Source organism: Diplotaxodon limnothrissa, linkage group LG7 (genome assembly GCF_057381915.1).
Source record: "Diplotaxodon limnothrissa isolate DT_005_m linkage group LG7, D_limnothrissa_male_GT1.1, whole genome shotgun sequence".
NCBI classification, from domain to species: Eukaryota; Metazoa; Chordata; class Actinopteri; order Cichliformes; family Cichlidae; genus Diplotaxodon; species Diplotaxodon limnothrissa.
Window position 1 is genome coordinate 26633124 of NC_140602.1, and position 25986 is coordinate 26659109.

A 25986-nucleotide genomic window follows, 5' to 3' on the forward strand; every position below is an offset into this window, starting at 1 on the left:
ACTTATTGGGACAATTTCTCATCAACAGAGAAATACTGAGTGTATCACTTCATCTTCACATTGCTGTACTGCAGTGTAGTTAGATTACAGTTGTTTCGTAGTCTCCACAGAGAGATTGAAAATTTCAAGAATATTGTGCTTCTCCAACATTCCTTAATTGTGTCTCAAACTTTTGGGCACATATTTTGGCAATGAAAGGAAGTTTGGAAATGGGCCTGTAGGTTTTCTTCAGTGGTGTGTCAATGTTTGTTTTTCAGTGGTGGTTGGATAAACCCGTTTAAAGCATCTGGCGACACAACCTGAACGCAAAGAGCAATATATCAGAGTGACTACAGAGGACTGAGGTTTCATTTTGGTCAATATTTCAGATATATCTTCTAAGTCATTTTAAGACCTCATAGGGGTCTTCAAAAGACCCCTATGAGTAGAACATTGAGGGAACAGTTTACCCAGCCTGGGATAGGATTACCAGGGCTCCCAACCATGGAGCCAGGCCCGGGGAGGGCAAACGTCTGGCGGCCAGGCCTTAGTCCATTGGGCCCAGCCAGGTACAACCTGAAAAAGTGACATGAGCTCATCCTCCTGTAGGCCCACCACCCACAGCAGAAGCCGTAGGGTTTGGGTGCAATGTGTGTCGGGAGGCAGCCAGGAGCAGGGGCCCTGGCAGACTGATAACTGACTACCAAAACTAATGGGACATGGAATGTTACCTCCCAGGTGGAGAAGGAGTCTGAGTTAGTGCCTGAGGTTGAGAAGTACTGGCTAGATATAGTGGGGCTCACCTCAACACATGGCTTGGGCTCTCAAACCAGTCTCTTGGAGAGGGGCTGGACTCTGTCTCAGTCTGGAGTTGCCCATGGAGAGAGGTGGTGAGCCAGGGTGGGTATCCTAGTATCAACCCAGTTTCCTGCCTGTACATTTGGGTTTCTCCCAGTAGATGAGCAGGTTTGTTTCCTGCACCTTCAGGTTGGGGAACGGGTCCTGACTATTGTCTGCGCTTATGCGTTTTATGGCAAACTCCCCTAAAACTGTGGATGGATTCAGAGATCCAAGGAGTGCTGGCTTGACTAAAGTGGCACTTTGCTAGTATATTTAAACACAGTGAAAGCAGCACACACTTCCATATCATCACAAAGATATTTCTAGCAAAAAGTTCTCCAAATTTTCTCCACCAGTAATGTGTCAAGAGTACTTGGTATGTGCAATAGAGAAGCTGTCAAGGCTAAAAAACAAACAAACCATCAAATAAAAGACATTATAATCACTAATAAAAATGTCCAGGCCAAGTGACAGAATCATAGTTGGTTGGCTGGGCCAGCTATGTGTTTACCGAGTCACATGTTGAATAAAATGAAAAGATTCTAGAAGATTATGAAAGTCAGAAGCTATGGAGCACAAGCTGTAATCAACATGAAAATTTAAACTCCCCAACAGAATGATTCTTTCCAACTTAATGGAGGACAATAAGAAATCACCAAAATACACTAAGAAACTCACAGCTGATCCTGATGGTCTACAGATTAAAATGACATAGAAAGGATGAATCCAACCAATCGTCATCATCTGTATCTCAAAAGATTTAAAAGAAGAATTATTCAACATTTGACAAAAAAAATATTGCTAAAAATTACAGCCAGCGAATGGCAAACATCATTAATAATTTTGTAACTAATTGTTACAAAGCATAATTAATTGTATCTAATTGATATAGATTATGAAAAGAGATTGTTAGGAGAGTAAATTCAATTCAATTTTATTTATATAGCGCCAAATCACAACAAAAGTCGCCTCAAGGCGCTTCATAGATACAGAGAAAAACCCAACAATCTATGACCCCCTATGAGCAAGCACTTTGGCGACAGTGGGAAGGAAAAACTCCCTTTTAACAGGAAGAAACCTCCAGCAGAACCAGGCTCATGGAATGAGCCTGGTTGAATGAGATGATAAATGAGATGATATGATGAGATGATAAATGAGATGCCAATTTTACTTTACATTAAAATACATCAGTGACCTATGTCTGGCCCTCAGTGTGATCAGTGTGGCCTGAGTGAAGCCCTAGAGAAACTGTGTTTTAATGGCCATGAACACACAGAAACCCAATATGAACCATCTGGCTGTTCACGTGCATGCACGCTCACATTTTGAAGACATTTAGCTTACAGTGAGATGAAGTGTACTGATATTGTGTCACTGTTCACTTCCATTGCTCCAAATGCATGGTTTGTAAAAGAATAAAAAAGGGATGATTCCATTAGGGCTTCATAAATCCTGCTCCTCAGAGACTCTTTGGGGAGAAACTCTCTGGTTTCTTCTAAGAACATTGGCATCTTTATGTCACTGTACTCTCCTTTTGGTTCCAATAGGATTGTTGTGTTCTTAGGAGAATAAAAAATGTCTGTAATTGAATGTGTTATGGTCCTTGGTCAGTCCAGTCCATTCTTTAGTATGACCCTTTTTTAGTTGTTTTATTCTACTGTAAACCTTGAATGATACCATGCTCTCCCCCCATTGAGCTACGGTCTGTCTTTCTACATCTGTCTGTCTGATGCATATAGTCATATAGGTCTTCTGGGAGTGAAATTCAATCGAGGCTGTACTACATGCAGAAAATCTATATGAAAATTAATTATGAAAAACTATTAGGCATACTGTATATTTATTTAGTTCGGTGCATTTGTAATTCAGGGTTTAGATAATAAAATGTAGATTTAGGTTTAACATGTTGGTGGACAATTCTTAACTTACAAAATATCTGAATTGTAACTTTATTGTATTGAGAGGGTTCTTTTTCATTGTGTCTGAGGGATTAAATTTTAGCCGCCCCCCCCCTTTAACAAGCTGCACATGTTAAAACTATATTCATCTGTGGATTAATCACATATTCTTTTTTTTATTCAGTTCATTTCTTCAAAGAATGTCATGTTTGCAGTTTGTCAACACTGCTGTAACATTCAAGGCACAAAGCAGCAACCAGCATCACAATGAGTTTGTTGCTGTGACAACTGAGTGTTTTCTCTGAGTTTCCCACCCAAGCCAGTGAAAAGGCTCTGAGTGTTTTAGCCATCTTTATATAGTCCGTCTGTGGCTGTACACTCACTTTTTCGTGAGCGTACAGCCTTTTTTGGCAACTATGACTAAATTATCTAATAAAGGATAAACAGTTTCGAACTCAAATGTTCTTAAAGGTCAGGAAGTGAACTCACAGCCAAACCATAATCATCCATCCATCCATCCATCCATTCGCTTCCGCTTATCCTTTTCAAGGTCGCGGGGGACGCTGGAGCCTATCCCAGCTGTCATAGGGCGAAAGGCGGGGTACAACCTGGACAGGTCGCCAGTCTGTCACAGGGCTAACACACAGGGACAGGGACAACCATTCACACTCAGATTCATTCGCACATTCACACCTAGTGGCAATTTGGTTTATCCAATTAACCTATCCCCACAAGCTGCATGTCTTTGGAGGGAGGTGGGAGGAAGCTAGAGTACCCGGAGGGAACCCACGCAAACACGGGGAGAACATGCAAACTCCACACAGAAAGACCCCGGCCTGATGTTGGAATTGAACTCAGGACCTTCTTGCTGTGCGGCAACAGTGCTAACCACCGTGCCACCGTGCTGCCTTATTAATACACCTTAATCATAAAAAACAAAAAATGATACAGCAGTCTAGCTGCGTCATTTGTTATATTGTAATTGTTTACACTGATATCTGCGATAGATATCCAAATATTTGAGTGAAGATGAGGTTGAAATTATTTGAAGTCAGTAGTAGGGGTGCAACGATACACAAAATTCACGGTTCGGTTCGGTTCGATACTTTGGTGTCACGGTTCGATATTTTTTCGATACAAAAAAAATGTTCATGCCTTTTTAATTTGTCATTTATTAAAATTATAAATATATATTTTAACTCAAAAGTACAGTTTTTAAATTTAACCCTAACCCTTGTGCGTGTTTTTTATTTTGACAGCGAATGCGCACCTGCGGACCACTTATGTGCAGCCCTGGTTATTTAGCTCGTCATATTGCAGCCACAGAAATTCTTTTGTCCATGAAACCATAAAGCTGCACTTTCTTTTTGCCTTATAGTCTGATTTGTCATAACTTCTCCTGCTGCTTTTACACACACTCACATAAGCTCAGCGATTCTCTGCGCAATCAACCTCTCACATGTTTAAGCTGCGGGAGATTTCACTTGTCATGTTTGCATAGTAAGCTAACAATTAATAAGACGATGTCAGAGGAATTGGTGCACAAATTATCATCACTCACAGATCAGTGCTGTCGCTCTCTATACACAGTTCGCACGATTGCAAAGTGAAAGCAAAAAAACAAGCGCAAATTCAAACGCGATTTCAATATGTCACATATTGACAGTGGCTCACCGATGCCAATGACATAATTACCCAGCTACATTTCTGAAAGAATGCAAAAGCATTGACATATATTTTTCCTTCCTACAATAGCCCGACGGGTAGGGAAGAGATAGATTTTGGTAGCCCGACTGAAAAAAATACCGCGGTAAAGTGAGCCGTCATTTGTGAGCCGCGGTCAAGCCAGCCGCCTCTTATCCGCCGCATAAATTTCCTTGCGCTTTTACACCAGTCTTTACGGTAGCGCCTTTTCGCTTTATGTGCCGATTGAAAGCCTATACCCGCGCACGTACTATATGAGCAATATATATATGGACATCAACTACTCAGGATGACTTTTAATGAATTTTTGAAATAAACATAATTATAGTGTATTGACTGTATTGCACTGAATATGAGTTTACTGTGATTTCTGAGTAATATTACAGTAAATCTGGGTAAAACCTGGCCCAGAGGTAAAGTAGGTGTCCGAGAAGAGGATTGTGTTGAAAGCTTGGCATCAACTTTTAAGAATGATTTTTAATGAATTTTTGAATATGCAACCAGACTGTCACGATGGCTGTATTGGGCTGTTCCATTGTAATTTGTGTGTTCGTGTGCGCGCACGTGTGCGCGAGTCTAGGCTTTCAATCAGGATATAAAGCGAAAAGGCGCTACCGTAAAGACTGGTGTAAAAGCTCAAGGAAATTTATGCGGCGGATAGGAGGCGGCTGGCTTGACCGCGGCTCACAAATGACGGCTCACTTTACCGCGGTAAAAAAATCGCTAGCCCCAGGACGTCGGGCTAGCGATATTGCGAGCCCTGTATCTGATTGAGGAATCATGCATCTTTGGAAAAGAGAGTTTATTACAGAGAAATGTCTCTTTCCAAAATAAAAGCTATACTATCCGCTTCTTCTGGGCTTTACTCTCAGCAGCATAAGGAGAATCATGTGCTAACAGCTGTCTAAATGACTCGGCTAAAGTTAGTAGCATGCTTGTTGTTTTTGTCTTTGCACTAGGATGATGTCGGCGTAAATGTGCAGTCATATTCGTTGTGTTCCCACTAGTGCTTTCAGGTTAATCTCGTTGAAATGACCTTAACACCACAACACGGCAAATCTCCGTTAACGAGCTACCGCCGATCGCCCCGTGCATGGGGCTGGACGGCCAACACGTTAACGAGCTAACTGCGCTAACACACTAGTTCCCACCCATGTAATTGAGCATTGCATGGCACATCCAACATACTGTTTTACTTTAGTCCATGACTCGCTTACCTTCAGGGTCATACGTCACATGAAAACCAAAATAATTCCAAACGCCAGATCTGAATGAGGGTGGGGGAGGTCCATGTTGCAAGGAGAGCTTAACTTCTGTCTTGCTAGCTTGCCCTGCGCTCTTCCTTCTGACTATGCGGTCTGTGTTGAGCGCTCAGTGGATCTGCGCTCGACAGTGCAGCCTAGGCGGAGTAGTCGAACGCAGATTCACTGAGCGCTCAACACAGACAGCATCGTCAGAAGGAAAGTTGATAAAATAAATTACAAATGTTGTATTGTTCATACATATGCGTACCGAACCGAAAGCACTGTATCGAACGGTTCAATATCGATACGAATATCGTTGCACCCCTAGTCAGTAGGTAGTGATTTCAAATCAGTTGATCTCGAATCTGCAGTGCATGTTACTATGGAGATTGTACTTCGATAAATAATCAACCACCTTCATAGTACAGAAAACCCAGGGTTAACCCTGACGTTACAGAGATAAGGTGAAATCCTGCTTCGTAGTACAGTCCTCTGGGCAGCACAGATACATAAAAACTCTGGACTGACCTACTGAGTAAACAGTTGACAACTTAGTAGGATTGCTAATAAGGCAGATAAGACAAAGCTGTAGTACTGACAAAATTATTCACTCACCCATCTGAATCATTGAATTCAGAAGTTCCAATAACTTCCACTGCCACAGGTGTATAAAACCAAGCACCTTGGCATCCAGACTGCTTTTGCAAACATTTGTGAAAGAATGGGTCGCTCTCAGGAGCTCAGTAATTTCCATGATACTGTGATAGGATGCCACCTGTGCAAGTCCAACTATGAAATGTCCTCACTACTAAATATCCCACAGTCTACTGTCAACAGAGAGAATTAAAGCACTTTAAACAACTACTGTCACTAAGACAACAATATAATTCATGTTTGCCTTGTTTTTATATTTGTCATGTTTGTGACATAAAGTATATCTTGAACTGGCTTTGAAGTACAAGCTGTTTGGATTCTAGTTTGTTGATTGATTGTTATGACTGATTGTTAAGGTTAGCTATATCGTCCTAAAACACAGCCTATTCATTATGTCCTCTGTAGCGCATAAAAACCGTTGAACTGAAAGATACTTTTTTCCTCGGTTCTCAGGAGGATAAGTCAGTGAAGAAACTCTGCTTTTACCCTTGCATCACATCCCTTTGTTTCAGAGACTCTTCTTATAATAACAGGAAATATTTGAGGAAGTGTCCTAGACTTAGAAACAGTTAGTGACTGACAGTATAGAGATATTCATCCAATCTAAACACTCCATCTGTGTCTTTGTAGGTCCGGTGGCAGTGATAAGTGGTGAGGAAGACTCTGCCAGTCCCCTTCATCATGTTAACCATGGGATCATTAGCCCCTGTACACTGGATGCTGGACCAGCTGCAGTGGTGATTGGAATGACTAGAATTCCTGTTATAGAGAACCCACAGTACTTCAGACATGGCCACAACTGCAACAAACCTACCACCTGTAAGTGAAAACATGTATTCAGTTTTCAGTTCGATTCACTTCAGTTTTACCTATATAGCACCGATTCACAACAACACTCTTGGAGTATTTTATATTGTAAGGTAAAGACAGAGGAAACCCAACAATCAGACGACCCCTATGAGTAAGCACTTGGGGATAGAAAAAGTCCCTTTTAACAGGAAGAACTGTTTGCAGAACAAGGCTCAGGGAAGTGAGTCCATCTGGCGCGACCATTTGGGGACGAGGGGAGGACAAAGACATGCTGTGAAATAGAACCAGAGATTAATAATAACTAATGTCTTGATGCATGCTCAATCAACCAGGTAAGTAAATGCCAGAAGCTTGATTCTGTTCATCTGGACGAAACGTTTTCAGTGAGAGAAGTGCGCTTTGACAGTCATCCAAGTGACTTCTTCAGTCTCAGCTGACTGCAGTTTCCCCCAACCTTATAAACAGTACATTTGCACAATAACTGAAACCAGCCCACTGAATGAACAATGGGCTGTGAGGTCAGGTCTTTGATCATTAATATCCAAATTGTCATGACCATTGATCAACAACCATTGATCAGACCACTGATCATTGATCGGAGACCATTGATTAGTCGCCATGAGTACCACTCACAGAGAGTTGGGGAATGGCTGCAATCACAGCAGCCACTGTGTACTCATTGTTAACAGTTCGATTACTGTGCTCTTAAAAAAATATCAATATGGACTTAAAATAGAGGTGGATTTAGTCTGATATATTTGTCTCTGAATAGCTTCCCCTTGAAAATGAGGGAACTGTTCAGATGCAGGTATTCAGATTCTCTCTCTCACACACACATACACACACAAATTTTGAGAGGAGAATATTTAAATGAATCTTACAATGATTCACTAAGGCAAACTGTGCTTTGCACTTGATATGGTTCTGGTGGAGCAGAGCTTCACACATTTCTGAGCATTAGAGGCAGGGACAAGAAACGCCACAAAAGGCCTTATACCCCTGACATTAAATGGTCAAATGCCAATAAACTGGTTCACTGTTAAATAAAATCTTGATGCTGATGTTTTTGAATAATTCCACAAAGTGTTATTCAGTCATGAAACTCATTGATTGTGTATGTAACAATGTTATCTTTGTTATCATTTTATTCCGATGATTATTATGATATGCACTTACTCTGCTGCCATCACCTTCCTCAGCTGTGGTAGCAGCTGTGTGTAAGAAACTCAATGATGATGAGTCCCATGGTATATTACAGTGGCATTAATTGTGACCCAGTGGTGGAACAGTTTTCAGTGTGTGTGTGTGTGTGTGTGTGTGTGTCTTAGATAACTTCCTCCTTAATGACAGTAACTGTACTAATTACCAAGCAGCCATATAATCACATAAATTTATATTAAAATAATTCCTTGCATAAATATACGCTATTTGAGATATAATATTAAGGTGTAATCGAAGCCCATTTTAGTCTCTGAAAATGTGTCATTCACTGCTACAGGCAGGAAAAATATCTGTTGTAAATAAAATCCACTTGTGCTAAATCCCAAAACAGTGTGTTCAAATGAAAAAAATCTTCTTTTTTTTAATCCACAAAACACATGTAAAAAAAACAAACCCAAAACTATTTTAGATCATCCACAGAGAACAGTTTCAGTAATCTTCTGTTTGATTAGTTTAAAGTAGATCTATTCATAAGTTTTGCAGTTTTATTCAACTTCATGATGTAAATTGTAGCCAACAGGTGGCAATCAAACATAAGCAGCGGGAATGAATACTTGGGAGGTTTCATTTGAGTGGCTGTTTTGTAGTAATAATAATGGCTGAAAACTCATTTCCTCCTTATCTCTGTCTTTTTCAGATGTTCAGCATATTAAGCGACGGGACATAATTCTGAAAAGAGAGCTTGGTGAGGGAGCCTTCGGTAAGGTGTTCCTGGCCGAGTGTTACAACCTGAGTCCCACTAAGGACAAGATGCTGGTGGCTGTAAAGGTAAGCTACATAGATGTAACTAGTGTGTGTGTGTGTGTGTGTGTGTGCGTGCGTGCGTGTGTGTGTGTGTGCGTGCGTGCGTGCGTGCTCAGAGCATTATAGAAACAGACTACTGTCTAAAGAGGCTTTAGCTCAGGTGGTAGAGCGGGTCATCTACTGATCGGAAGGTTGGTGGTTCGATCCCTGCCTTCCCCAGTCTGCATGCCAAATATCCTTGGGCAAGACACTAACCCCAAATTGCTCTCTGATGCATCCATCGGAGTATGTGTGTGTGAATGTTACCGTATTTCCCGGACTACAAAGCGCACCTGAATATTAGCCGCACAAGCTAAAATCAGGGGAAAATCCTGTTTTGTAAATACATTAGCCGCACGTGACTAAAAGCCGCAGGTGTTTCAATTTTGACTTATCATATGTAAGAGAATATGCACAAAGGGAATTGTCAGGAAAAAGATGGCTGTTTGGAGACATCACTTTTATTAATATTTTGAAAAACAAGTTATGGGTACATATTTGCATAACTTTTTAGGTATATGTACAAGTAGTGGTAATTACAAGTACGAAACATGTACTGTGCTTCATAAATGAGTAACAAATGTAGTACATAACAATAACCTACAGCACACCAGAAAAATAGATCCGGACTACCTTTTAGGCTCAGGTGCAGTGACACGGCTTTAACAAGAAGAAAAGTCAGTCATTCACCACCATCTTCCTGCGCACTAAAACCACCAAAGTCCTCTCCTCCAGTGTCGGATACGAACAGGCTCAGGATGGCTACGTCATCCACTCTCCGCTTCTTTCCTTCGTTGTCACTTTCAAAACCAAACAAATCCTCGTTGTCAGTGTCGGAGTCGAACACCCTCAGAAGGGTCGTGGCGGTGTCCTCCTCTCCATCATGCAGCAGTCCAGCCCTTCAAAATCCGTTGGTGATCGTGGATGTTTGCACACTTTTCCACGCTGTCAGATTCCACCGGTGGAGTTGAGCATAACTTGCTTTTCGCAAGTTTATCGCCGCTCGTCATCCACGACTCCCGCTGAATGCGTAGCGCTACTTTGAAGTTTGTTTTTCGCACTATGTTGCCTGGCGGATGGACATGTGACCAACATACCACTCTTGAACCCCGATACTGTGTGTCTGATCACACGCCCTTCCGCCAGGCAACGTAGTGCCGTACAACAGCGGAACAAACAAAACAAATCGTCTTACGATATGACAAAAATCATAGACAATCCATAGAAAAGCTGCACCTGACTAAAAGCCACAGGGTTCAAAACTTGTGCAAAAAGTAGCGGCTTATAGCCCGACAATTACGGTACTTAGAAAGCACTTAGAAAAATGTGCTGGTGTGAATGGGTGAATGTACAGGTTGTGTACTTGTACATTGTGTACTTGTAGAAAAGCGCTATATAAGAACCAGTCCATTTACCATTTACTATGACCTGGATGACTGAGAACCTACACAGATGAGTCAGACTACTACACTCTCTTCGGTGTCTTTTAACTTGACCTCTGATGTTGCCCAACCCAAAACCCTGACTTCTTTAAAATATTTCTGGCCCATTCTTAAAAGCTGGGTCTGTGGCAGGAAATCAACCAATTTAAATCAACTCTACCAATTCTGCCAAGAACTGTGGTCAAATATCCAGCCAGAATTATGTCAGAAGCTTGGTGATGACTACCAAAAGCATCTGGTCGAAGTTAAAATATATTAGTGAAGGAATCTAAGCACTGTGTTGATTCAAACTGAGTTCAAAGAGCAATGGCAATAACCCTTCACAAACAGTGCAGTCTCTGCACATTTCTCATTAACATTGAGGTTATCATCCCTGTCCACTCAAAAAGCCAGTGTGAGTGTGAACACATCTCCATGAAACACTACAAACTGCATTCACAGTTTTCCTTTATTCTGTTAATAAGCTTACCTAGCTCGTCCACCCTATTTTCCAAGGACTTTACATCAATTACAGCTGGTACATCCTGTTTATATTTCTTCTTAGCTGTCCACTTACTTCATGGTCTGTCTCCCCTGTGGCTCCTTCAGAATTACAAGTCTTACTCCAGGCTGTAGGACATGAGATGCAAAACAATGAGTTATCTCAACTTAGTTGTGCAAGGAAGGTCAACCTTATCGGGTGATAAAGTCATTTAAAACAGCACAGCAACAACAATAATGGGAAGTGCTGTAACAGGCTGCCACTTAACAGGGTGCCAAAAAATGGAAGTCTGTGTGACAACTCACCGGTGTTAAGTACAGAAAATAACTGGCATTTGTGGTCAGATGCTGGCAGAATCTGGCCCAATTTAAGGATCATTTACTGTAAGTAATTAATGAAGTTTCTGTTGAAAAGTTCACGAGTGCATATAACTCCCTTGCTTTGAAAAGCTTATGGATATACACATGAGGGAGGACTGTTACCATAGCTATCCGAGCTATCCGAGTGTAACATTTGTGCTGTGATACCATTGTATGACAACAGAATACTCTCTGAATCTCCCAGACGCTGAAGGATCCCACACTTGCAGCCAGAAAGGATTTCCAGCGTGAGGCTGAGCTCCTCACTAACCTTCAACACGAGCATATAGTGAAGTTCTACGGAGTGTGTGTGGATGGAGACCCTCTCATCATGGTCTTTGAGTACATGAAGCACGGAGATCTCAATAAGTTTCTCAGGTAAGTCAAGCATTGAAGCAGCAGGTGTGTCTTTCTTCTTCTACAGGGTTTTGATGACAGTTTTACCAGTAGATTCTACTTGTAACAGTGCTATTCACTAATGTGTGTCTGTGAGAGATATGATGACAATATTAAAACATCTATCCATCCATCCATCCATTCGCTTCCGCTTATCCTTTTCAGGGTCGCGGGGGGCGCTGGAGCCTATCCCAGCTGTCATAGGGCGAGAGGCGGGGTACACCCTGGACAGGTCGCCAGTCTGTCGCAGGGCCAACACACAGGGACAGACAACCATTCGCACTCACATTCACTCGCATATTCACACATTAAAACATCTATTGTTTCATATTGTACTCTATTATTTATTTCGTGATGTTGCAAAACACACTGTTTACTGTCAACATTTTTCATTGCTTTAGATAACAGTAATGGTCACCAAAGAACTTCCTAAACGAGGGGCAACCTCTGTAGCATGGACATGGTTTATTATGGAAAGTCTGACACTAAGCAGGAAACTGTATTGAACAAATTACGCAGCAAACATGTCCTACAGACATTAACACAACAAACCTCTTCCACAACCTAAGCAAGACTCATAAAAGAGTATGGACTCAAAGGTTAGAACTGGCTTTTCCCAGTAGCACGCCATATAATAAAGACTCACGGAGATAATTGCAGCCATTACACTTCCATCTATAAATACAGTTATGGCCAAAATGATCGGCACCCCTGGAAGTTTTCCAAAAAATGCACAATTTCTCCCATAAAATTGTTACAATTACATTTGTTTTGGTGTACACATCTTTATTTCCTTTGTGTGCAGTGGATCAACATAAACAAACTTGAATTTGACAGCTTTTCCCACAAAATGCAAAAACTGGGCTGGACAAAATTATTGGCACCTTCAACTTAATATTTGGTTGCACTCTCTTTTGGTACTGCAATCATTCACTTCCTATGACCATCAACAAGCTTTTTACACCTCTCAACTGGAATTTTAGACCATTCTGCATTTGCAAACTGCTCAAGGCCCCTCAGATTTGAAGGGCACCTTCTCCCAACAGCAGTTTTGAGATCTCTCCATAAGTGTTCAATTGGATCTAGATCCGGACTCATTGCTGGCCACTTCAGAACTCTCCAGCACTTTGTCTTCAACCATTTCTGAGTGCTTTGAGAGATGTTTGGGGTCACTGTGTTGCTGGAACACCTATGACCTCTAATGCAGACCCAGCTTTCTGGCACTGGGCCCTACATTGACTTCCAAAATGTTTTGGTAGTCTTCAGATTTAGTGATGCCTTGCACACAGTCAAGACATCCACTGCCAGAAGCAGCAAAACATCCCCAAAACACCTTAGAACCTCCACCATGTTTGTCTGTGGTAGGTGTTGTGTTCTTTTCTTCGTAGGCCTCATTCCGTTTTCTGTGCAGAAGATTACGTTTTTTAAGTCGAACCGTCTTGCATTAAAATTGTCCTGAATGTCCTGCAATTCTAACAGTGCAACCCTCTGATGATTTTCTCATCAGAGCCCATGGGCCAGATGCCATGATCCTAGTGGATGGACAGCCTTTGCAGACGAGTGGTGAACTCGGTCTGTCCCAGATGCTTCATATAGCCAGCCAAATTGCAGCTGGGATGATCTACTTGGCATCTCAACACTTTGTGCATCGTGATCTGGCAACCAGGAACTGCTTGGTGGGGAATGGTCTTCTGGTCAAAATAGGAGATTTTGGCATGTCCAGAGACATTTACAGCACAGATTATTACAGGGTAAGGACATTTTTCTTCTTGTATTTTTGTCTTCCTCTTTTTTATCAAAACTGGAAATGTTTTCAAAGATGAGCAATGAAATGGTAAGTTTAATTAAGTGCAGCTCTTCACATATGGTACACTTATACTGTGAGGTGTTACAGCAGTAATCTGTGGAATGTTTACATTTACCTTCAAGTTATATTAGTAAAGCATGGTTATAAATCAAGTCAAATAATCAAATCTTTAAAAAAATCATGGACATTGTGCCTATACTGCATCAGTTTGGTTAATAAGGCCACCACTCTTCCCCTCACACCCCCTTCTCTGGTCTGTGGATTTTTGAGTCACTAATTTAGGCTGCTCAGTCAAAATGGTGGTTATTACTGAGGCGAACACGCTTTGCCCAGAACAATCTAAATTAGTTTTATTTGCAGATGGGCAACATTGCTAAATTGTAGACTTGTAGTCAAGATTGCCAAAACCAAGACCAAAACAATACCAAGACCAGAGGGTATCGAGACCAAGACGAGACCGAGACAAAAAAGTCTTTAAACTGCAGCCAGATGCTGCTTCGTTTACGGGTGTCAGGCATATTTATTTGTTTTTGCGATGCACTCGCACAGCCCTCCTCACCACTGTCTACTGTCTCACTCACTTACTGAGAGGACAGACGCACGCTCCACTTGACTGTCGCGTCTCTCACCCTCTCTGTTTTTCACATAATGATATTATCCTATATCCTCGCATGTGATTGGCCACAATATGGAGGGATTGGAGCATAGCTGAGCCACTGTGTGAGAGCTGAGCAGTGAAAGGAAATTGAGTGAGGAGCCGGCTCTCGCTCAATGGGAGTCGACTCTTCTTACTCACTACAAAGCACTCTCTAAGCACGGCGCTTAGAGCTGATGCTTTTGCACACAACACATTAACAAACGTAACGTTGTGTGTCATGGATACTGTTGACTCCAAATCTCCCGACCACTATGTCGATCTGAAGCTGCAAGACCGAGACAGCGAGACCAAGACAAGACCAAGACCAAAGTCCGTCAAACTAAGACAAGACAAAGACCACATAAAGTGGCCTTGTGACCGGATGTAGAGTTGGATGTCTCGAGACCGGTCTTGGTCTCGAGACATCCAACTCTACTGAATTGTTCATCATTAATGTAAGACCTGTAGTATCAAAAGCCTTTTTAAAAGGCAAGAAATACACAAAGTGTTTCTTCGTGAGTACCATTGCATTTGACATATCTTCTACACGTTTCATTACAGTTACACTGATGTGTTTACTCTGAAGACATATTGGTAAACGCTTAATGCCAGTTTATAAAAACAGCTTTTCTGAAATTTTCAAGAGCTGGAAAAGCAGAGGAATTGTTCTGTAACATCTGTTTTATGACAGGGACCTTTGCAAGTGCATCCAGAAAGCGTTGACAGCACTTCTTTTGTTCCACATTGTGTCATGTTACACCCTTATTCCAAAAGAGATTACATTTATTTATTTATTTTTCACCTCAAAATTTTACACATAATAGCCCATAATGATGAAGTGAAAAATTTTTGTGTGAAATTCCTGCAAATTTATTAAAAACAAAAATATGATATGTTCTATATATTTTCTGAATACAGGGTGGGCCATTTATATGGATACACCGTAATAAAATGGGAATGCTTGGTGATATTAAATTCCTGTTTGTGGCACATTAGTATATTCGAGGGGGCAAACTCCTCAAGATGGGTGGTGACCATGGTGGCCATTTAGACGTCGGCGATCTTGGATACAACTTTTGTATTTTCAATAGGAAGAGGGCCATGTGACACATCAAACTTATTATTGTCGCAAGTAATGTAATTGTCGCGCTGACCTAGTAGGTCTGTGTGGCTGTTACTCCTCTCTTCCTCCTCCTGCTCACTACCTGCTCTGTGCTGCTGCTTGCGCGTGGCCGCTAATTAGACCTTGTGCAATCTACAACTAAGCGCGGCCTGGTGCGAGCTGCTCCGCCAGGTGAGCTGAATTAGAGCAATCAAGGGCTGGCGTGCCTAGTAGACCTTAAAATGCATGCAGCAGTCATTTGACCTGGGTGCAACATACTGAGAGGACAGCAAACAAAGCACAATCCACTTTCCACTGTGAGGAAGACTTTGAGCTAGATGGGTTATCGGTTTTTTCAGTCCAGCATGAATTCATGTATTTACTTTTATATTCAAATGATTATCACAAATGTATAAGTCAGATTTGCCATGTTGATTCTGACTTGTTTGTGTACGTTTTGAAGTTATCATACTGCTTATACCTTTCCCATAAAGCATTTCAATGTGTGTGTATGTATCTGTATGTTCAGGTGGGAGGTCACACCATGCTGCCTATCCGCTGGATGCCCCCAGAGAGCATCATGTACAGAAAATTCACCACAGAAAGTGATGTGTGGAGCTTTGGCGTTATTCTGTGGGAGATCTTCACTTATGGAAAACAGCCATGGTTCCAGCTCGCCAATAATGAGGTAAACTATTATTTCAACACTGTCATTTGCTGAGGACATGATGTAATTACCAGGAACAAAACATTTGAACATTTTACTCAAATTAGCTTTTTCCCCTAGGGACCCAATTTATTAGTCCAGCTTTGTGAAAAAAAATAGAGGTGCATATATCACTGTAACTTAATGAGCAGAACTAATAGCCACTCTCATTTTACCTAACTTCTCCAAAAACTTATGAATTTCCACAAAATAATGTTGTAGGGTCTTTAACTTACATTGTAAAGCACCTTGAAGCAATTCTTGCTGTGCTTTTGTGCTATATAAATAAATTTCAGTTGGACTGAATCTGTCTTTTGGTGGTGTAATTTTCTTGGAATGCTCAGTTGGTGCCCTGTCTCTGACATCCCCTGTTATATGGAACTGGGCCTTCAATTTAGAGATGCTACTAGGACTCACTCCAGATACTTCTGCCACTTGGTTTTGCAGAACATCAGCTTATGGTTGCCCTATGGCACGAGTCCTAGCTAATTTAGTCAAACATGGCAAGTTCAGAACAGACACCAACTGACCACTGTAGCAGGGTCCAAACTCACAGGTATCCTTAATCAGATAACTGATTGTCAGTACCTTGGGTACCAGAAGCTCAAAAGAATTGTCAACAGCAATTGACAATAAGCTGTTTGTTGTTGTTTAGAGTCTAAGCTGTGTTTAATTACTACAATGTCAAGTGCTTGATGTAGTTTACAAGATACTGTAACCACTCCCTTTTGGATATAACAAATAAAACCAAACACCCTCAACTTAGACCAGAAAGTTACAGAGATACTCCAGGGGACTGAGACTTCTCTGCTGGATTAATAATAATAATAATAATGGATACTTTATTGATCCCCATGGGGAAATTACTTGTTTTTCTCTGCATTTGACCCATTCACTCAGTGAAGCAGTGGGCAGCCCACTAAGCAGGCGCCCGGGGAGCAGTGTGTAGGGACGGTACCTTGCTCAGGGGTACCTCAGGGTAGCCGTTAAGTGGATTCGAACCGCCGACCTTTCGATCATGGGGCGACCACTTTACCTACTGAGCTATGCCTGCCCCTATACTGAGCTATCCCTGCCCCTATGGCTATCCCTGCCCCTATTACCACATCAACGGACTCTATCTCACCCAGAGAGGAGACACTGGGGCAGTGAGAGAGAGCACAAGTGGGACAAGTATGAAGGTATCTAGATTAGGCTAGCCACTAGCCTAAAGAGGCCATTCTGGCCAATGTTCACTCATTAAACAACAAAATTGATCCAGTATATCTTACACACAGTGCAAGATGTGCTTTTATTTTCATGGAATCCTGGACTACATCCTGGACTCTTCCATTCAGCTAGATCAGGTAACAATCTATCATGCCAACCAAGTCTTAATGGAAGGAGGAAGGACTTGTGGCAGGGCAGTGTTGATGTTTACATCAGCAGCGTTTGGTACTGAAATCTACTGCTGTGCACAAACACTGTTCTCCACTGTCGGAGTTTGTTATCATTAAGTGCCAACCAGTCTACCTAGCAAGGGAATTTACATCGATTGACCTTATTGCTGTTTGCATCCCTCCCACCACTAACGCCACAGCTAGGACCGTGGAAGATAACTACTGGATGCTGAGTACACCAAGTCAGGCTCTCTGATCACATCACCATCATTCTGAGACCTGCATACAGACCCAGAGTGAGGGCCTTCAGACCAACACAAAATCAGATGTGTGTAGCCAGAGGGGGCCTCCTCTGCTCTGAAGGATTGCTTCAGCACTACAAACTGGTACATCTGACCGGTGATCAGCATCGCGGAGCACGACGTCCGAACGGCATTGAGGAGAGTGAACACAAGGACAAGAAACAGGGTAACTATGTGAGAATGCTGTTTGTTTATTACAGTTCAGCGTTTAACACAATAGTGCCCTGCAGACTGTTCACAAAGCTCAGGGATCTGGGACTCAATAGCCGTCTGTGTGCTTGGGTGTTAGACTTCCCCACTGGCAGAACTCAGGTGGTGAGGGTGGGCAGATGTGTCTCTAACAGCATCACCATCAACACAGGAGCACCACAGGGATGTGTCCACCCACAGCTCCAACACCATTGTGAAGTTTGCTGACGACACAGTGGTGTTGGGCGCCATCTCCAACAACGATGAGACGGCCTATATGGATGAAGTGAAGAATCTGGCATCGTGGTGCCAGGAAAACCACCTCCAGCTGAACGTTGGCAAGACCAAGGAGCTGGTGGTGGACTTCAGAAGGAGTCAGCACAGAGACTACAAGCCCATTATCATCAATGGAGCTCCAGTGGAGAGGGTGCAGTCCTTCAAGTATCTCAGTCTCCACATCTCCTCAGACCTGACATGTCTGCCCACATTCAGGTCCAGACCAAAAAGGCTAGGCAGCGCCTGTATCACCTACGACAACTGAGGAAGTTCAGGGTCTCTCCAAAGATCCTCAGGATTTTCTATACAGGCGCTGTGGAGAGCATCCTCACACAGAACATGACATCGTGGTTTGGGAACAGCTGTGTGAAGGACCAAAAAGCTCTCCAGAGAGTGATCCGTACAGCAGAACGCTGCTGCAGGATTGCTCTCCCCCCGCTTCAGGACACCTACACCAGGAGATGCCGGACTAGAGCAATGCAGATACTGAAGGACCCGTCCCATCCTGGCAACAAACTGTTCCAACTTCTGCAATCTGGTAGAAGGTTCCGCATCTTCCGGGCAAGGACAGAGAGACTCAAGAGGAGCTTCTATCCCCAAGCCATCCGGGCCCTAACTATGCATGTGACAAATAAAAAAACCTTGAACCTTGATCATCAAACAAGCACCCACCTAAAACAGACATTAAGGAATACGCTGACGCTGTTGCAGCATACATTGCAAAATGCACTGATAATGTCACTCACTGCAAAACTGTTACTGTCCATGCTCACCAGAAGCCATCGCTCACAGGACAGGTTCATAGGCCCCCCAAGGCAGCCTTTAGGGCCGGTGACACTACAGGACTTGCAACAGCTATAGAAAACCTACCCTGTGGTATCAGGAAAACAAAATGACAGTACAGTAAGAAAATATCTGGTCCTTTCACAGTAACAACAGAGGTCTTTCTGCAGGGTCTTTCTGGTGTGGAATCCAATCCTCAGTGGACACTTGAGTGCCCATTGAGGTCATTACTGGCGTAACAAGGGAAGAGTCTGTTGATGATCTACAGATGACGACACAATTATTAGCCCCCCTATTAAAAATTAGGTCAAAATTATTACCCCAATCATGCTAAAAGTAGGTTGTGTATCCTTGTTGTAAGGTTTCATACATGTTTTCTGAGCAATCCCAGGCTATTTTTGTTGGACCTTAGTCTTCAGGTCACCCCGTGGGTTTCCAGTGGAATTTAAGTCAGAGTTTGAAGCAATAACCCAGACCCAGTTTTGCTTCAAAATCTTCACATATCCTTATTTCTTTCTTATGATGCAGATGACACAAACAAGTACAATCACTGGCTTTAACAATGTTCAGATTTTCCTCATACTCCTGGCATTAACAGGAAAACTCAGTAGATGTACTGCTTGGTTTCATTTGTAAGAAGGGTATTTAAAAGAAGTCTTCCTAAGGTTCAAACATTTTAACATTATTGTTAAAAGGCTGTTTTGTTTTCTAAAACTGTACTCTACAGGATAATATGTACCTGGATTATTTGTATGATGTAGTCATTATATACTGTGTGCATCACTTGTTGCCTGTCAGTGTAATGACACTCCACAATACAGCCATAGCCCCGGCCAGTGCATTGCACAACTGATGCAAGTCTGGTTGCGTAGCAGTCCTTTCTTAAACAAGACAGTAAAGTATCTCTGCTCAACTACTGGTCTCTGTGTCTTTACAGGTAATCGAGTGTATTACTCAAGGCAGAGTACTGGAGCGCCCAAGACTCTGTCCTAAGGAAATCTACGATATTATGCTTGGCTGCTGGCAGAGGGAACCGCAACAACGTCTCAACATTAAGGACATCCAGAAGATGCTGTTTACTTTGATGAAAGCCACACCAGTCTATCTGGACATACTGGGATAATAATAGCCCCAAGGAGACACTAATGGAATATATTCAAAGCACTGAATTGCCCCCGAACAGAAGTGATCTGTCTGCATACTCTGTGGATTAGGGGCTGAAAATACCCTGTTTTCATCTGCCAGATATTTGAGGACTGCAACTAACACATTGTATATTATGTTTATTTAACTGGACCAAAATGATCTGAATTGCATCAGTACCTAATAATCTGGAACCTGCAAATTCTATACCCATTTTGTTTTTTCAAATGGAATTGTAACTAAAAAGACTTAAGTATACAGTATATATTGCAACGATGTGGAGTGATTATGCTGATTGTTCTGATGTGGTATAGTTAAGGTGTCACATCATAATAATGTGGGTTTCACCCTGTTTTGATCATAGCAGCACTAGTTCTAATCAACTGTTAATAAACCCTGACCTGGACTGGTAGTTTACTGGTAGTAATCCTGCCCAGGATTACATTGATCTCAGTTGGTTTCACAAACCTTAAGTAACCTTCTAGTCTTCCTTTGGCTTATCTTCGCCAGGTCTTCATTTGTGAAATGTGAAAAGTCAGAAGGATTAATTTATTCTCTTTTTAATTATTTAAATTTTTATCTGTGCCCAAGCTGGTCAATTTCCCAAAATCTTTCTCATACCTTGGGTTGCAATGGTAGCCATCTTTAATCTAAAGTAATGATGGTGACTATAAAGTTTCAAAGTACTAGCATTTCTGTTTTCTGTTTTTAACTTTTGGCTACCCCAGAAACCAATGGCAGAGCCAAAATATTTTCAGGGGTGGGTGGCCAGGCTGAAAGGCTGAGGTTGAGCACAGAAAATTCACTTTCTTTTTAGAGCCCTTTCCATCCCCCCTTTTTCAGAGAAACAGTATTCACTAGATGTAATTCAGTTTCGTGGATCAGCACATGGATCTCTAAAACGTTTTGCTGTTGGTTGTTTATGTTACACTGTGGCCACAATTTGGCTCTGCCTCTGCCTGAAACCACCAACAGTCTTGTGACTTGTGACACAGTTGTTCTGACGCAGGTATTTGGGGAATAGACCACAGTTATTGAGCATTTACAAAGACCAGATAGTTGTATCTTAATGTCAAGGAAATGTGTAGTTTGTGTGACCATGTGCAGATTATATTTCTTGACTTTTCTTTCTGTTCATGTATAAATTAAGGAAGGAGGTGAAAAAATAGAACAATGCACATAAATCAAATATTTCATGTACAGCAGCTGCTACACATGACTGCTGTTCTTAAGTGCTAGTTCAGTGGCAGCTTGCAACACAGTTTTTATCTGAAACATCATTGTTACAACACTTTTAAGTCCTGAGCTCATGATAGCTCACTGAGCTGCTTAGCTTTACAAGACCCTGACCATACCTTCCAATCCTGAGCCTGGAAGCATGGCCTGAGTGACTGTCTGCCACTATAGAAATGGACCTAAGTGCCTCCTACTTCTTTCTGAACACTAGGAACCAGGAAAGTAGTCTTTCAAAATAATAGCACTTTTACATTTTGTTTACCTGCCTAATGGCCACTAGCTGTAAACTCTTGTTTTTCTTATTACCTAGTTTCATAAGTATCTACTGTATTTAAAAAAATTAAATTTAAAGCAAAAAAAAAAAAAAATTAAAAGCCAAACTACCCAACATGAAATTGAAATTACATTACATATACACTAACCAGTCAATTTATTAGGTATACCTGTTAAACTGGTCATTAGCATAAGTATTAAATCAGCCAATCACATGACAGCAACCCAGTATATTTAGACATATTTAGACATTGTTGTTGACCATAACTATGATCACAGTATACCCATCTTTTGGGGTGTGGTGAGACCACAGCTTCACGTTGTGGATGTAGAACCAAAAAAACTGTACTAACTGTGTCAGCATGGATCAGAATCTCTGAGAAATGTTTGGGGTACCTTGTTGATTTTATGGCGCAAAGAATTATGGCAGTTTTGAAATTAGAAACTGGCCCAACTCACTATTAGCAAGGTGTGCTACTAGACCGTTTACAAATAACCTTTTGCCATTTTCCAAAGCTAAAAAAAATGAATGAACTGATATATGTGTGAACTGAAAGGATAATACTTGAGACACTAGGATGTATATACTGTAAATCTGTCTGTCTTAAGATATTTATTTTGTTTTCCTATGTTGGATTATTTTCTTGTTTCTCAATATGTTATTATATGATTAATTTAAATCTAATAGATCTTTTGATTTGCTTTCCAGTTGTAATTTACTGTCACAAGTTGCATTTATCTCATTAGAGACTGGCTAAAAAAAATCTAGATTTAAGAAATGTCAATTTGTTTTGTGTCATTTTATACTATGCATCCATCGATTCATCCATATTCTTCCTCTTATCCAATTCAGGGTTGTGAGGCATTTCATATAATTGAAATAAATTAATAAAAAATAATAAGTCAGGAAAACCGATTAAAACTACAAAGTTACAAATGCTAAAAAGTCAATGTTTTATTGCCCTCTTCAAGAACTGTTCAAGGATCAAATGCATTCTTTAATTTAAAAGAAATAGTTTGTCATTCATCGACCACAGTCAAAAAATGACAACACTTTCATCAGTGTGTCTAATGATGTGTCGTGCACCTAGTCTCTACACTGTATTTGAGATTTTAACTGTTTTGTCCATACTGGCCTAAAGAATTTAAAATCTAGTCTCACAAGGAATTCAGTGCATAAAGTTGTTAACTTCATATGCTCTTGGGTCAATGAGTGAGTACTGGGTTTAGCATTGCCTTACTGACTCTATACCTCAGTTTTCAGCGAGCATCATGAGATGCAGGAATCGGTATTTTTCTTTATGTTACTTGAATCAACAAAGGGCAGCAGCATGCTGTCCATTAGCTTGATACATGAAACCCCTCCTAAGCCATTAGAAGAGTCATCTGAAGAGCAAAATGAAAAGCCTTTAATTAATTATTTATTGATATTTGAATGTATCATCAGTCTACAGTGAAAGACAGACTTCATTTATTCCGTCCCTTATTGTTAAATGAGACAGATTTACAATACTGTGAGTCACTGTCATCCTATTCTGTGCGTGATGTTTGAGTGTCACGTAGTTGGTGTTGGTTTTTATAAGATTTTGTTTCCCAAAAGTGTATTTATTCTAAAACAGTTCATCTAAAATAACTGAACATATACCTGGGATTTGCATTGATATATAGGTATATTGTATAAACATTAAGCAGGTGCATCACCTGCATTGCCTGGGTAGTATGAAGAAATCTGATTCTGTATCTTTTCTAAATTTAGATTAGAGCTGTGTAATTAAAGATATGTGCATTTCTAAACTGCAATCCTAATGCTAGGATAAAACATGATCAAAGTTATCTTACAGTAGACTTGCTTACCAAGTATCATCCATAATGTGAACTCTTGTTTCTAAGCTATTCATTTCACTTGAGCAAATTGATTATATTTGCATTAGTGTCAGTGCTTTAAATTGTGTCTTTCTCTCACTATGAGTGTTTGCTTACTCCAAGTCCTCCAGGAAGTCAGTATTACTTAGTGAATTACAGAATTAAATTTTGTTTCATTTGTTTTCTACACACAAAAGAAAATCCAGATTTTAGAGAAATTTCAACACATTTCTAGAAAAAGTCGGTTGCACAGAACTCTAAACATAAAATCAAAGAAGTTAACTCTTTCAACATGAAACACAGCACCCTCAAAACTGATTCTTTCCAACTAAACAACACAAACAGCTATTATACGATTAAGAGAGAATAAAAAACACTGATTGGATCAATTCAAAACCTACCATCAGAGGTGTTTGACTATGTCTTGGCTTGGCTTGGCCATGGTACATACTTTTTTTTGTTTTGGAAAAGTATACATGTTTATTTTTATTTTGTCCTTAGATACCATTTACAGTTATCTAGTGCATTATAACCTTTGTAATGGAAATAAATGAGAAACAAAACAAAGCAAATCAGTGCACAGATTTTTAGAAAAAACGTAACAAACAAAACATTTATTTGTTACCACAATACAAAGTTTTCAGATGAACTGACAAAAATAAAAGAATGCCTTCTTCCTCCTAGGCTTTTTTCTTACCTTTCCTCTTCCTTTGTGTTTTGGTTGCTTCATCTTCTCCCTATCACTTGAAGCTGATGCTATCCTCTGATACAGGATCGTTCTTCCGGTTGAGTGGTTCAAAGGAGGAGCATGAGCGAGATGAATTAATAGTCAGAGTGTACTTTGAGGCCATGTTTCTAGAACAAAATGTGTTTGTGTTCAGAGATTTGCAAAACTGCGATTTAGATTTGAGTGAGAGCAGTGGAACTCTTCCTAGCAGCTTGGAGTTATGATGATGATACAAAAACTTTATATTTTTACAATTTTGTACATAGTTCCACTTTTTGTTTGTAAGAAATGGGCAAAAGATCATTCATCTCAATTTTATTTTTATGCTCAAGCCAAAATTAGGGACCCAACAAGCCATGTTAGAAGAAACTGAAGAACAGAACCATATTCAATTCAGTTCAGTTCAATTTTATTTATATAGCTCCAAATCAGAACAACACTCATCTCAGGGTGCTTCATACTGTAAGGTAAAGACCCTACAATAATATGGAGAAAACCTTTACAATCAAACAACATCCTTGGTAACACTGGGAAGAAAAAACTATCTTTTAACAGGAAGAAACCTCCAGCAGAACCAGGCTCAGGGAGGGGCAGCTATGAGTGGTTAACCTTATCCTGTTTTCTCAAGAGACTTTCCTAAATGCTGCAAGCATGCTATTTTGATACATGCAAGCTTCCTGGAGGACACAATTGGCTAGCAAAATACATCAAATTGTATTACAAAACAGAAATCACCAGATAAATGTTTCCTGTATGATCAAGCCTTAAGCTTTCACAGACTGACAATCTTGGTTGTTTCTAATGATATTTGGGTTAAATTAAATCTTTCTCTCTGTTTGCTCTTTGTATTCTTCTTTTTCGTCTATTGTGTTCTCATTTATTCTCTTCCCCTTTCCCACTGTCACTTCACCATACAAAGTTTCTAAGCTGAATATGTAAGAAACATCATTACTCTATTAAGAATCCATGTCTTTTCTAATTGTTGTATATCCATCTCAACACATATGTATGTGAATCATTTGACTTATAAAACTTGTATAACATCTTTCTGAAAAGCTTAGACGTGGTGATTTTTTAAGGTGGCTCTGTGTATCATTCTGACTCTCAATTCTCATTAAAACTGACTTCAATGATCTTTGCGTTCACTTATTTTTTAACCAGAAAAAAGGGGAAATAAGTGACTCATACTCATTATGTAACATCAATTCCCTACTTCAAAATTATATTATTCCCCAGACATTTATATACATATCTGGAAACTGTGGCTCAGTTTCTCAAAGCTCTGAACACAAACTGTGTTAATTGGTTTGTTTTAATTGTTAATTGGTTCATCAAAACTCTCCATCTTGCGAAATGAAAATGCAGCACTCAAAACCATAGCATAGCTTGAGTAGTAAAAATGACTGTTCTGATGGCTGAGTTTTGTTTGTGTGTGTGTGTGTGTGTGTGTGTGTGTGTGTGTGTGTGTGTGTGTGTGAGCTTCAACCTTAAGAGTTTTGTGTGTATCTGGAGGAATCCAGGAAGATAAGAAGTGTGTCAAACTGAGAGCTGGTTCCACATAAGAGAGGTCTGAAAGCTGAAGGCTCTGCCTCCCATTCTACTTTTAAATAACCTAAAAATCACAAGTAAGCCTGCAGTCTGAGAGAGAAGTAATCTATTGGGGTGATACAGTACTATGAGGTCTGATTAGTCTGTGCTTTGGGGCGTAGCCAGGCAAGCTTAAAGAATTATAAATAAATACATGTACATATG

The 25986-nt window shown here is 40.7% G+C and overlaps 1 protein-coding gene across 4 annotated transcripts in view; it reads left to right on the forward strand.

Annotated features, from left to right (window-relative positions):
- LOC146628386 (NT-3 growth factor receptor-like) overlaps window positions 1-20115 on the forward strand; it is a 78038-nt gene extending 57923 nt beyond the window's left edge. For all 4 annotated transcript variants that reach the window (XM_085357797.1, XM_085357799.1, XM_085357798.1 and 1 more), the window contains 6 exons: window positions 6950-7138; window positions 8988-9118; window positions 11621-11793; window positions 13319-13562; window positions 15887-16045; window positions 19930-20115. In XM_085357797.1, coding sequence (XP_085213923.1) covers window positions 6950-7138; window positions 8988-9118; window positions 11621-11793; window positions 13319-13562; window positions 15887-16045; window positions 19930-20115 — 1082 coding nt within the window. The remainder of the gene's footprint in view (window positions 1-6949; window positions 7139-8987; window positions 9119-11620; window positions 11794-13318; window positions 13563-15886; window positions 16046-19929) is intronic.
- Window positions 20116-25986: the final 5871 nt, after the last annotated feature.